At 33.9% G+C, this 15,167-nt stretch overlaps 1 protein-coding gene and 1 long non-coding RNA gene across 2 annotated transcripts in view; one reads left to right on the top strand and one right to left on the bottom strand.

Moving 5' to 3' along the window:
- Nucleotides 1–1,606: 1,606 nt before the first annotated feature.
- LOC115214374 (zinc finger protein 271-like) overlaps nt 1,607–15,167 on the bottom strand; it is a 34,701-nt gene continuing 21,140 nt past the window's right edge. Inside the window, exon 5 of the mRNA XM_036504383.1 lies at nt 1,607–3,302. Within this exon, the coding sequence (XP_036360276.1) occupies nt 1,911–3,302 (1,392 nt within the window). The 3' untranslated portion in view covers nt 1,607–1,910. The remainder of the gene's footprint in view (nt 3,303–15,167) is intronic.
- Nucleotides 7,463–9,591, top strand: LOC118764049. The gene is made up of 2 exons (XR_004999842.1): nt 7,463–7,633; nt 8,425–9,591. It is a non-coding gene; the product is annotated as an uncharacterized LOC118764049 (long non-coding RNA).

Here is a 15,167-nt window from a genome sequence, read left to right as displayed (position 1 = left end):
TATATATTTAGTATATATAATATATTCTATATATATAGTATATAATATACTATATGTAATATATATATAATAGATTATAATATATATATATATATATGATATATCATGTATGTGTGTGTGTGTGTGTGTATATATATATATATATAATCCAGTTAGAGGTTATGTTAGCCTCATGAAGGGATGGTGTCATCCAAGGCAATACTGGTTCAATACCTGATATTTGGGGTGGGGGGACTGATTTCCTTAAAATAATAGTTTTGTATATAAACTGTAGCTTATATTCATGCAAAGAAAAAAGAAGATAATGGAGATTTTGAAGTTAATAAGTGTTTATTATCAGCAATAAATTGATCATTATCCCTTACAGGTGTTTCAATTATAAACATAAAAAGCACCATCCAAACATTGCTGATGCCAGTTAAACAATGATCATTAAATTTATATTTCTGAGCATAATCTCTTCAGAGGGAAAAAAAAATATACCCTTAGATGTTATGTATGTTTGTTTGTAGATTGATCACAGCAGACTAAGTCTGTATGTATATATATGTGTATATAAGTATGTATATATGTGGTTGTGTGGTAAGTAGTTTGCCTACCAACCACATGGTTCAGGATTCAGTCCCACTGCGTAGCACCTAGGACAAGTGTCTTCTACTATAGCCTCGGACTGACCAAAGCCTTATGAGTGGAAACAAGTAAAAGAATAAAAAACTGTGCCATTTCAATCCCAAGCAATACCGGGTATATCTGCTAGTAATATTATAAAAGAGAATGGATTTCCTCACAGAACCATTACATACCAGCTGCAACCCAACGAATTGACTTTTTTATTGAGGTGGCAAGTGTTATGTATTGAACTTCTAATCAAAATATAACAAATGTATAGCATTTGCTTAGATAATTAAAAACAGCCAGTCACATAGCATGCACAAGTTTTATGTGAATTTGTCCATTTTTTTTCTATATATTGCAATTAAAATAAACGAAGACACGGTTGATTAAATTAAACAGGGACACACAAGAATATAGTTGATGCTGTTATCCCTTCTCATATGTTCTGTTGTTGGTTATGCCTCCGCTACAATAAAATAGAAATTCGCAGTTTATGGCCATTTGATCCTTGTTCCTAAACCTGTGCTAAGCAAATTACAAACTTTGACAACTGCAGTCTCACAAGTGATGGTAGCATGAACCACCCAATTTCACGCTGTAAAGTAGTTGGTGTTAGGAAGGACATAAAACCCATGCCAGAGTATGGTGCAGTCCTTGAACATATCATAAGCTGCCAAATCATCCAATCCATGCTAGTAAGGAACATGGATATTAAATGATAATGATTCACAAATTATGACACATAGCATTTACATTAATTGAAAGAAGTTACACTGTCACTTGCAAATGAACATTCAGTTTAATCATCAAATCATGAAGGAATCAGGTTATAAGTAAAGAAAAGAAAATTGTATAAATCTTCCTGATAAACAAATCATTCCCTTCATGTGAGACCATTACATTTTGCACCAAAATATATATATGTATAAGCTACAAAAATGGCTGTATACAAGATCCAGAATATATTAAGTATCGTATATATAACTTCTTGCAATGCAATGAAATATTATCCTTTATGGTTTATGTTTCTATTTGTAACATAAATTGTACAATATTACCACAGATTTTGGGGAATGCTCAATTATCTATAATACAAAGTCAGTAATGTCTTTTCTTATGTCATAATGTAGATATTGTGGTTATAAATAGTGCTGGGATGTTGCTATCACAGTTAGGTCTTTCTGAGAATTTTGTGTAAAAGTTTTATAGATGTCCTTTTTTAAACTTTGACATTCATCCAGTTACTCTTGGAAATGAATACACAGCATTTTAGAAGAAATGATTGACTATAGACATCAGTCATATGTATTTTCAGTTGTATGTGTATACTTGTGTCTAGTTAAGTTACCAGTCTGAGAAAATGACCGACCACAGATATCACACTGAAATGGTTTTTCCCCTGTATGGATACGCTTGTGAGCAGTTAAGTGGCTTGTTAGAGAGAATGATCTACCACAAATATCACAGTGATATGGCTTCTCTCCTGTGTGATTGTGACTGTGTTTAGTCAGCTTACTACTTACAGAGAATAATTTACCACAGATATTACTATAATATGGTCTTTCTTCACAGTGAATGCGTTTGTGTTTGGTTAACTCAGCAGTGTGAGAGAATGGTATACCACAGATGTCACAATGATATAGAGTTTCTCCTGTATGAATGCGTTTGTGTTTAGTTACATCACTATTTTGAGAGAATGATTTACCACAGATATTACACTGGTATGGCTTCTCTCCTGTATGAATACGTTTGTGAATAGTTAAATGACTTGTCTGAGAGAATGACTTATCACAAATATCACATTGATATGGTTTCTCTCCAGTGTGAGTATGTTTGTGAGTATTTAAATGACTTGTCTGAGAAAAAGATATACCACAGATATCACAGTGATATGGTTTCTCTCCTGTATGAATATGTCTGTGAGTAGTTAAGTTACTCCTTGCAGAGAATGATTTACCACAAATATCACAGTCATATGGTTTCTCTCCTGTATGAATACGTATATGTCTAGTTAAGTGACTTGTTTCAGAGAATGATTTACCACAGATATCACAGCAATATGGCTGCTCTCTTGTATGAATATGTCTATTGTGTACAGTTAAAGTACTTCCACGAGAGAAAGATATATCACAGATATCACAGTGATATGGTTTTTCTCCAGTATGAATATGTTTGTGCGTATTTAAGTTACTTCTTGCAGTAAAGGATTTGCCACAGATATCACAGTGATATGGCTTTTCCCCTGTATGGATGCGCTTGTGTTTAGTTAAATCTCCTTTTCCAGAGAATGACTTACCACAGATATCACAGGGGTATGGCTTCTCTCCTGTATGAATGAGTGTGTGAGTACTTAAATGGCCTCTTTGAAAGAAAGATTTACCACAGATATCACAATGATATGGTTTCTCTCCTGTATGAATGCGTTTGTGTTTTGTTAAGTTACTGCCTTCAGAGAATGATTTACCACAGATATCACAATTATATGGTTTTTCCCCTGTATGAATACGCTTGTGAGTAGTTAGATTACCTTTTTTAGAGAATGACTTTTTACAGATATCGCAATGGTATGATGGTTTCCTTATCTTTTTCAACATCAAATCAGGAAAATCAATACTGTTAGACAGTGGATTAAATTTAGATTTGTTTTCATATGATTCATTTTCCATAATTTTTCTCCTCATGCAACACTATATTTTTCTCCTTTTTGTTGATATCTGAAGATTCACAAAATTCCTTTGTAAATTTATCCAAGTATAATTAGATTGCAAATTCATCAAGGAAAATGGACTTTAAATGATGATGATCTTGTGCACATTCCAGACTGTAAATCAAGTCTCAATACAAATAGGTTTATATGTTGAATATGACAGGTTTGTTTAGTCTTTAAAAGATGATATTGATTCTGCGTTTGATGTAAATATTTTAAGCCAGTATCATTTTATATTCTGAAATAAAAGAGAAACAGTATGATATAGAGGATGGTTACAAAGAGATTTAACAGTAGAAAAATAGGCTTAAACTGTAGATATAAACAAGTAAATAACCATTTGTTACTAAAATTACGTGTGAAGCCTACATAATTCTCATCTCCAGTCAGATCAAAATATAATGTAACAATATATGTGTTAAACTACAATATCGTGGGTAATAAAATTCTTAATCATTATTCATTATTGCATGTTTGTTGTTTAACATTAGGTCAATGCTGACTGAGTAGCCCTCTTACCAAAAACACTCTAGCTTTGACCATCCTGTCTTTTGTACAAGACAGTGGTGTGTGAAATGAGGGCAACTTGGTTGGTATTTTCTAGTTGGTCAAGTGATGAGCTAGAAACTCCAGTGGATTTTCATTCTTACTGTCTTTCAGTCCCAGGCCAGCCCTGACTGAAAATTCCTATGATCAAAGACAGTTGTTTTAAAGGTGGGTACATATTTTACAGCAGATAAAAAATTTTACAACAAAAAAAAAAGTATCATAATGAACAAAGAACATGCAAATGAATAAAAACAACAGCATTAGCAAAAACTACCTGGTATACATCACCTTCAGTCAACGGCAGTTGAATTGGTAGAAAGTTGTGACTGAACAATCTGATTAAGGTTACTTTTTTATAGCATTCAGTTAACCCTGAAACCTCACCTATTTGGTCTACGATATAAATTCCCTCTTTTAAAATGATCTGCACCTTTAATCAAAATTTCAAGTTAATTTATGTTCCAAATACCAGCTTATTAATGACAGTTATTTTCCTAAATTCCTTATTTTTACCAAAATGAAACAAAGACAGTGTATTTCTACCAAAATATAATAACAAAAGTGTTACTATATCTCAAGAAAAGTTAGTCTTATGAAATTTAATTTTGAAAATTGGTAAAATGGAAAGAAATATGTTTAAAGAGAATTAATTTATATTGAACTAGCAGTATCGCCCGGCGTTGCTCGGGTTTGTAAGGGAAATAACTATATAAGCATTTTTAGAGAGCTACTTCCCTTATAGATGCCAATTCGGGCTTTCTTATCCATTTCTGTTTTGGTGTCTTCAAGCCATGAAGTCGTTGTTCTAAAAGAACGCTGGTCTCCTTGACAACACTTTACGACGTTGATTTCCTTACACTCCCTTCCCCACAGCTTCACGAGGGAGGGAAGAAGGGGGAGAAGCAAACAGGTGCAGGTGTGACCATGGACGCCAACTCCGCCGCCATCGACACACGAAAAATTATGCATTAAAATGGAATAAAAAATGATGTTAAATTATTTTTAAAATAGTAGACTCATCGTAGACGCGCGCTAATACTCAGAAGGGCTCGATATGAATCACGACTATAAGATACCCGAATTTGGTTAAACTGCACCGCAAAATGTGGGAGTAGTTAGGAATCTAAATCGAAGGGGACAGACACTCACACAACTACAGTTTTATATATATAGATTAGGACATGAAGAAAATATGTTTTGTGGAATATTAAGAACCTTGATATAATAAATAGTTTGGTACGGCAATTATGCAAGAAAATTCAAGTTCTAAAACGTATTCTGTTTATATTAAAGATTAGCTTAAAAGCCACATTCCATGCAAACTTTTAAGCTAGTTCCTCCTCCTACTCATCATTGTTGTTTTTGTTTAATGTCCACTTTCCATGCTGGCATGAGTTGGACAGTTTGACTGAGGGCTGGTGAGCCAGAAGGCTGCACAGGCTCCAACCTGATCTGGCAAAGTTTCTACAGCTGGATGCCCTTCCTAACAACAACCACTCCAAGAGTGCAGTGGGTGATTTTTACATACCACCAGCACAAGAGCTTGTCAAATGGCACTGGCAATGACCATGCTCGAATGGTGTTTTTTACATGCCACCAGCACAGGAGCCAGTCAGGCAACACTGGCAATGATCATGCTCGAATGGTGCTTTTTACGTGCCACCGGCACAGGAGCCAGTCAGGCAACACTGGCAACAATCATGCTAAAATGGTGCTTTTAATGTGCCAATCAGACGGTACTGTCAACGGCCAGGACAATGATTTCACTTGCCTCAAAAGCTTTTTGCAAGTGCAAGAGGGATAATTGGGCCTGTGGCCCAAAACTAAACAGAGCTAAAAAGCATGACTATATACCCCAGTGTTGTTTCATCAGAGGTTAAGGGCAGATGAGAATTCTCTAATGCAATCATTCTATTGTTCCAGTTCCAAGTTGAATTCCAACTGTTGGCCAATTTGTCCCAAAGTTCTTATCTTGATGTAAAATTCACAAAGCAAATGTCATTTATCTTCCCGTGATCTCTGATGTCATCTGACAAATGCCAACCAAGATGGCATGAATCAGCCAAGCTTTACCTGATAGAAATAGCAACCCAAATGATTTTAAATTAAATCCCAATGCTAGATGTTCAAGAATCAAACGATGGGCAGATTTTCAATCTCAGGGTCATCCTGATTCCAAAAATATTTTTGCACTAAATCATGCAATATAGAATGCTTATTTACCCCATTTCTATATCTGTGGAAATTCTTTGGAAACTCAATGAACCAACAAAGTAGAAAGCATATTCAGAACTTGAGATAAAATAGACTTTTAAAATAAAATTAGAATGATTTTTTTTAAATGCATTCTTTGTTTTGAAAAGTAATTAATACCTGCAATACTTGAGGTAAATGACATGAAATTTTAGGGAGGAGCTGGGAGGGGGTGCAATGAATAAAGTTAACTCTGTATCAGTTGCTGATGTAAAACATACAAATTCACAATTATGTGATTTTATCATATACAGGCACAAATTAGTCTCCGATTTGTGTTATATCTTAGCTGTTAAGTTATAAATCAGTGTTTTCTTTGACATATCCTTTACTTCTTAGAGTAAATCTATTTTGACTGAAGATTCAACTCTGAATGGGATGGAAATTTTAAAATATATTGAAAATTTACTTTTACAAAATATAACGAAACAAAAATGTGGTTAAGTTATATCAGTGTTATAATGTATTAACAACTAAATTTTTAGGGTCCCAATCTTTTTTTTCTTTTATTATTCACAATAATGCTACTGAATTCAGTGGTTTGTGAGTAAAACTATTTATATTCACTAGACATTTTAAAGTTAGAAGCAATTTTTAAGAAACAGAATCCCAGCATATTATATGTCTCCGCTAGATGAGCAAGGAACTAAGTAGGATTTCAACACATCACCACTTCCTGCATTTCATCATACAATCTGAATTACAGATTCTGAGGGAATTGTTTTTCAAAAAAAATTCAATTTTTTTATTACATTTTGCTTCCTCTCCCCACCCCCAAATTCTAGCCCTTTTCCTTCCCTTTGAAATAGTGATAGATATTTCAAAACAGTCGATCAGACAATATTATACCTCATATATATAAAGTCCCTCGCACAAGTTTATAAAGGGATGGACACAAACGATTTTAGGCGAATTTATGTGTAAAGAGTTATTTAGAAATACTGTATCTGATGTATTCAAAAACATTTACACTACATCAGGATTTAAGATTCTACATATTTAATTTTTTAAAAATTTGTTTTTGTAATTGAATGGTTTTGAAACTATGAGTAATTAACGAAACAATAACTTTTTATATTTCAATCATGAAATAAAGAAAAATTAGGTCAGCAAAAAGTCAGTAGTGCCCACGAATGCATACAATATTAACGACTATAGTACTTCCATAATTGAATAGTGATATTTTTATACTTACGGAAATGATTTTATAAAAGATTTTGTTATTAATGTGTTTGTATTGTGATGAGTAATAAAAACAGTTTGAACTCGAGACAGAAATGGATGGCACACCCACTACGCATGCGTATGTCAATTATATAAGTAAGGAAGCACAACTCTCATTATGTCTACTCGAAGTGGTGGTCCGTGGACCAGTGCCGGTACGCAGCGAGTTCCAAGAAATGAAAGAAACAATAGCATAATTTCAGTAATTTCGCCTTATGCACTGCAGTAAACAACTAACCAGCTGGCCGGTGGAGTGTGCTACTCACCGACCGTGGTAGAGATTGTGTAAGAAAATGTAGTATATTTGTGATATGACAATATATTTTCTATTGATCAGAGCTTACTGGTGTAGTATTAAGTTTATATTAGTGTTTGTGCTTGTAGAAAGGAAGTTGTTTCTAGCGATGTGAAGAGATCAAAAGGGGGTGAATTGAGGTAGTGGAGCTCTGGTGAGTGGTGATATCTGGCAACCTTGTAACTAGGCTGGTCACCCGCAGTTACCATCAAGAAGTTGAACAGAGAGCATCGTATGGATATCTACGCGTTTGCCATTTGGGGCCCTGTCATAAACTCCTGATCGATTAATGTTTACAACTTGACCCGAAAACGAAAATCTGAAAAAAAAAGTACATTAACCATAAAGGGTATTTTAAGAAAAATTACGAGAACAAAAAATCTTAATCAACTAAATTCTTTACCTACCTGTTCCGTTTTCTCAAGTGGCTGAAACAAAAAAATCAATCAGTACAAGTGTATTGGGTGTATTAGTGTGTGTACTGTGATTGTGTCCCTTTAACAATATGCAAATGACTTCTTTATTACATTAAAAAAATTTTCAACTTTAATTTTTAAATACAATTTAAGAATAACGCGTTCACCAGATTCCAAAGATTATACCAGAATAATAATTTTCTTTTTAATGCACAATGAAATGAAGAAAAAAATTCAATTATAATTGTTATGTATCAATTTCCTTCCATTAAAAAAATTATGAAAAAACTAATTACCTAAACTAAAATAATAGAAATACTCGAATATTTGCAGCAATATTAATTATTTTTATATCTAATTTATAGATGGCGAAGCGAGGCCCTATGGACATATTTATCAAGCCAAGACATCCAGTTGCTGAACACGATTTTGATCAGATGACAGCGATGTAAATGAAACCGAAGTATTGCCGGCAAAAAGAATTTGTACTAGCTTCACTTGGAAATATGACTCCTCATACATTCAATTCGCTTTTGTAGCCATGAATGACAGGGGAGTGCAAAAACCGCAGTGTGTTATTTGTAGAGATGTGTTGGCCAATGACTCAATGAAGTCATCAAATCTCAAGAGACATTTAAATACAAAACATTAAGAAATGAGTTCAAAGCTGAAAGAATTATTTGAAATAAAGCATGTTGATTTAAAAGGCCATCAGAAACAGATCTTTGAAGTGTCACACATAAATACTTGTGCTTTGTAGGCTTCTTATAAAGTAACACTTTGAACTGCTAAGGCTAGAGAGCCACACCCAATCAGTAAGACGCTAGTGATAGGCTGTATACAAGATGTCTGATCCACTTTCAAATGACTCTATAGCTCGACGAATTCACGATCTGGCTCATGATATGGAAGATCAACTTATAGGACAGATTAAATTAGCAAAGTACTTTTCTTTGCAACCTGATGAATGTACAGACTTTGCTAATCAGGCAATTCTGATGGTATTTGTGCGCTTTGAACATGAAGGTGATTTGAAGGAAGAGTTTTTTTTTTTGTTTTTTTTCTTTGCTTCACTACCAACAAAAGCAACTAGTTCTGAAGTGTTCAAGACTGTGAGCAACTACATCATTAACAAATATGGGTTGGATCTCAAGTTTTGTGTAGGCTTATGTTCCGATGGTGCTGCCGCAATGACAGGACGGCTTTCAGGAGAGGTTACCCAGGTTAAGGCGCTTGCCCCAAAATGCAAGTCGACACACTGCTTCCTTCACCGAGAAAGTCTTGCAACAAAAAAATGTCAACAGAACTAAGCAGTGTGCTCGGCGAGGTTGTAAAAATTGTGAACCACATAAAGGCGAATGCTTTAAATTCGAGACTATTCGCTGCATTATGTGATAATATGAGAGCTAATCATAAACAGCTCCTATAACATGCACGTTGGTTATCAAGGGGGAAAGTCCTGTCAAGAGAGTTTGAGCTACAAAACGAGCTTGCTGAGTTTCTTCAGGACAAAAATCCAAATTGATTACAATTGTTCGGAGATGTGAATTGGTTAGCCAAGCTGGCTTATTTAGCTGATATTTTTGCCATCTTTATTGATCTCAACACCTCCATGCAGGGAACGATGGCTTCATGTTTTACAATGGCAGAAAAGATTGACGAACAGGAATGAAAGCTAGAAGCATAGAAGAGTCGAGTATCAAGAGATTGTTATGACATGTTTCACCAATTAGCAACAATCATCGTTGATGCAGGCAAAGACCTTAATATTACAACTCTACGAAATGTTATCAGAGAACACTTGACGAATCTGGCAGACTGGTTTCAGTTTTACTTTCCAGCAGAAGATCCACAGAAAAGGAAGGGATAGATCTGAAATCCGTTTATTCTACTGCATGATGACTTAAGTGTAATTATGGAGGATAAGTTGTTTGATATGGCTGGTGACGAATGATTGAAGAGGAGTTTTGAAACTACCACATCACTTGATTCTTTTTAGATTTAAGTGAAAGCAGAATATCCTGAGCTTAGTGAAATTACTCTGAACACTCTTCTCCCATTTCCTTCAACATATCTCTGTGAGACTTGCTTCTCAACCATGAATTTCATTAAGACAAAGTACAGACATAATATGGATATTCATTCTCCATTGTACATGGCACTGTTCTCAATTGAATCAGGACTGGATAAACTGACAAAGAAGAAGCAGGTTCACCTGTCACATTAGCAAAGATTAAGATTATAAAGTGCTTATGTAATATTGTATTTGTTTACAAAATAAATATAACATAAAAAAAAATTGTCAACTTCTATTATATTCATTATATATTACATGGAAAAATGCAAGCATGAAAAGTCATATTCTTAAGACTTAAAACCTGGAAAAGTACAGGACAAGTTATTACACCTGTAAAAGTATAGGACAGGCTATTACTTCTAGTAAAGTAAAGAATAAGAAACTTTTTACTTAAAATATTGCAGCAAAGAATGCCAGTTCTTCTAATTTATCACTCTTTACAGTTCTCATCTTTTAAATTTATTGTACAAAACTGTTCAGCTAATTTGTAAGTTTGTCTAATTAGTCACTTTTTTCTGTATTTAAGATAGTAAATTAGCCAAATTTTACTTAAGTAAATATAGTGTTGTTTGTAAACTACAATAAAATAAGTTTTAATATTCAAATTTTAATTTTAACTGCAATATTTTAAGTAAAAAGTTTCTTTGTTCTTTACTTTACTAGAAGTAATAGCTTGTCCTATACTTTTACAGGTGTAGTAACTTGTCCTGTGCTTTTCTAGGTTTATGGCTTTTCATGCTTGCATTTTTCCATGTAATCTATGATTTTTCTAGGCATTGCTGTTATAAGATAATTAAGAATGTGTCAATTAATAATTTAAGATTTTACCTTATAAAATACTGAAAGATAATATTTCAATTTTTCCATGTAAGTGATGAAAATATTTCAGTTTTTTTCATGTTTAATTTAAATATATGTTGTGATTGAATTATTTGATATTATTCATCCACACCAAATTAATGGCAGGGATTTTTATTATGTTGTTGGTTGCACCATGTCGCACTAAAAGTTACAAACAACAAGACCCCAAAACCATCAGTTACCAGGCTCACATTCAGTAACCTAATTTTGCAATATTAGGAGGTCACAGGAATTCATTCAACGAAAAAAAAAAAAAAATTTCCAATTATTCCAAGATTAGTGAGGAAACCCTCACCTCTATTTTTTCTGAACCAAAATAAGGGATTTGCAGCATATTAGGTCAGGTACTTGATTCCATGCAAAAAATCCAATTTTTTAAATCTTAGTGTGGTGTTAATATAGAAATTGACCATAATGTTGTTATTTAGCCTCAAATCAACCCTGGTACTGCAAACGTATCATCAAAGACATTACAGCCTTCCGCAAATTATCTTTCTAGGGATAATCTAGGACGTTACATACAATGGGTGTGTGATTTAGGTAGGGGGATACTTTGGCTGCTATTTTTAGCATGTTGAGCAACCAAGTAGAGGCTCTTTCATTGGTTCGATTGCGTGATGAAATTTTTTTAAACATATATGTAATATATATATATATAACATCGGCAGAAGTTAGAGAGTAAGTCAAAAGCTGAGAGGTTCATGTATTGGCACTTATCAAACACAAATTTGTCCATTGTCACTCTGTAACTTCTGATGAAATAACTTCTAAAATACAAAATTTTGTCAAAAACGTTAAGAGTAAACTCTGTTCCATGTGACACATTGAAAGTGTTTAGTTAAAAAAAATTAATTAAATAATCTGTACGTCTAATTGAATAGATCCGAAATGGATTAAAGGCAAATTTGACCTTGGCGGAATTTGAACTCAGAACATAAAGACAGACAAAATACTGCTTCTAGAATACAAAATTTTGAAGTGTTTAGTTAAAAAAAATTAATTAGATAGTTTATGTCTAAGTGGACCTTGGCAAAATTTGAACTCAAAACATAAAGACAGATGAAATATCTATTTCTTTACTACCCACAAGAGGCTAAACACAGAGAGGACAAACAAGGACAGACAAACGGATTGAGTCGATTATGTCGACCCCAGTGCGTAACTGGTACTTATTTAATTAACCCCGAAAGGATGAAAGGCAAAGTCCACCTCAGCGGAATTTGAACTCAGGACATAGCGGTAGACAAAATACCGCTAAGCATTTCACCTGGTGCACTAACGTTCCTGCCATCTTGCCGCCTGAGAATGTAAACATTCATTTTTAGAAATATATTCTTTATTCTTATTGCTTAAGCATTACTTCCTATTAAATTTCGTAACATTTGACCTCATAACTGTTTTTCTACTAAATTTTGTTCAATATGACTAATGATTCTATCATTTAAGCCCAAGAAAAGTATACTTTTAATTTAAAATTAAAAAATTGAAGATGAGTCTGCCCACTTGAGGTCTGACATATTTTGATGTAACTTTTTTTCTACTGAACCAAATCTCAAACTATTTATGTCAAAGTGTAGCTGAGGTGTCCTCTTTAAAATTATTAACGTTTTGCAATTTAGTTGAGAACTGAATTAGTGGTGAAGTTTGGAAACTGCTGTGATTTATGAAATGGCAGTCTTCAGAATATATTCAACCACTACTGTGGTTGAATGAAATTGTTTCTGTATAAATTAAAATTACTAAGAAATATTACCGCTCCCTGGCACATTGGAAAAAAAAAAAACTGCCAGTACGCGAGTATCCAAGTGACAAGACTGTTTGATAGATTATTGTGCATTTATCTTTGTAGCATCTTTTTGAGTTCAAATCCCATCTGGATTAGCATTGCTTTTCGTCCTTCTGAGGTTGGTAAATAAAGCATCAGTCTCTTTTTTCTCTCTCACTTTCCTTGTTGTCTGCCTGTGTCTCTGGAAGAAATTTGTTTGTACCTAGAAATAGATGGCTTCGCCAGGTCTAAAACATTCCCAAAACAAGCCATATGTCCGACAGTATCCCCTACATTTCCATCAAGAAGTTAAGGGCCCAATGCAATTTTTCTATTATAATTTTATTTCCAGCAAGTAGGTTGTATTAAATTGATTCTATTACAGAATTAGTCCAGAAAGATAATTCTAAATTTGACACAAGGCCAGCAGAGAGGACTAGTTGATTACATCAAGTTCAAAGGAACAATGTTAGTAGAACAAACCAACAAATATAGATTGTTGAGTATTACGACACCACCACCAAAAAAGGTTTCTGTTGGTTCATATAGAAGCACAGAAATTTTAGAAGATTCTGATAACTGACCCATTTATCAATGAAAATTGTATCTAGCAAGACATTTTCCATTATGTCAGCTTCCAAAGTTCGAAACACAAGTTTCCCTAAATTTACCTTTTTTTTACTTCGTTTTCATTGAGTCTGCATTCAATACAAATGACTATCGTATTTTCTATTTGCAAATGCAGTATTCTGGATTGTAAGTGTTCTCTTTCAGAATGAAAATGTTAAGGAATGGAGAGGTACTAAAAAAACATCATCAAATTTAATCTTTTAGGATCCATTAAATATTTTAGGTGTAATAAAAGAGTTTGTCACAAGAATTTATCTTTGCGAACAAAGATGCATTTTTTTTTCCAAGGAAAATTATCTCTTGTGTATATAAGATGGCAAGCATAAAAGTACATCTACACATTCTGGAAACATATTGCGGATATATCATCATCATCATTATTAAAGATGTACTTTAATGTCCGTTTTCCATGCTGTCATAGGTTGGATGATTTCACCAGATCTGGCAGGCTGGAGAGCTGCACTAGGCTCCAGTCACTAGCATAGCTAGTAGGGGTGGTCCCCCGGGCAATACTTTCAAAGGGGTGGTACTTTTAGGTTGACTGTAGAAAATGTGTTTTTGTGTGGGGTCCAGGGTCAGCAAAAGGAAGGGCCGCCCTGAGCGGCATACACTCTAGCTATGCTAGTGGCTCCAGTCTAATTTAGCATGGTTTCTACAGCTAGATCCCCTTTCTAAAACCAACCACTTTACAGAATGTCCAGCATGCTTTTACATGGTACCAGCACGGGTACTTTTTACATGGCACTGGCACAGGACTCTTGCAGGCCAGTTCTCTTCACCAGGGGTACAGCCTGAATATTTCTGTTGTGGAGTACGGATCTTTGAGTACAGCAAGGTGCCAGGTATCTCGGTCATTTTTTATCTCGTCTGAACGGTTCAGTGTCTTGAGGTAGTCCTTCAGTACTTTGTCCCATATCTTATACGACTTAAACATTGATCTATACCATAAACTGCTTACAAATGAAATCACCAAAAAATACAAGGTAGTCACCAGTAACACTTTAAGAGCTACAAATCTTGAAGCCAAAATATGCTATTGAAGATAAAACCAAACCTTTTTTCCTCTAAGGCCTAGAATATCTTTAAAGGACCATAAGGACAATTTCCAAACAAACCCTAAAGTTAGACCATGCACCACTCAGTTTGATATAAGTAAACTGAATAAAAGTAACATGAATGACTACATAGATAAAATCAAGAACAAAATTAAACTTAAATTATGGTCTAATACCCAAGAAGCAATAGATTAGTTAAAAAAAAATTCAGAATAAAAATAAGTACAGATTCCTGCAGATAGATGTTAACAAGTATTATTCATCAACCAATCCCACTGCCCTAAATAGTGCTTTAATTTGCTAAAAACAATTCAGAATTGACTATGAATGAAGTCCAAGTCATACTAACAACCAGTAAATCAGTAATTAAGTTCCATAACAAACTATTGGCATGCAAGGATACACCCGAATGCTTTGATGTGGCAATGGGCTCTTCCAATTCAGCTGGGGCCACAGATTTAGTTAGTTTATATATTCTACACAAATTTAATAATGAATTTCCTATTAATTCTTTCTAAAATCACTAACATTTTTTTGATCTAACATCCACCATTAATAATTTACAAAATATGCTACCCTTTTAATCTAATATAGTATCTATTAGATCTAGAATTTATATCTACAAACCTTGTATTCATTTAAAACCTGGTGCACATACTAAACAGTTCCTTTGTATTCTAATATCCTCATAAATATTTATTCTACCAGTTACACACATCA

The sequence above is a fragment of the Octopus sinensis genome, linkage group LG7, assembly GCF_006345805.1.
Source record: "Octopus sinensis linkage group LG7, ASM634580v1, whole genome shotgun sequence".
In the NCBI taxonomy this organism is placed as follows: Eukaryota; Metazoa; Mollusca; class Cephalopoda; order Octopoda; family Octopodidae; genus Octopus; species Octopus sinensis.
This window is presented reverse-complemented; position numbering and strand designations above follow the sequence as displayed.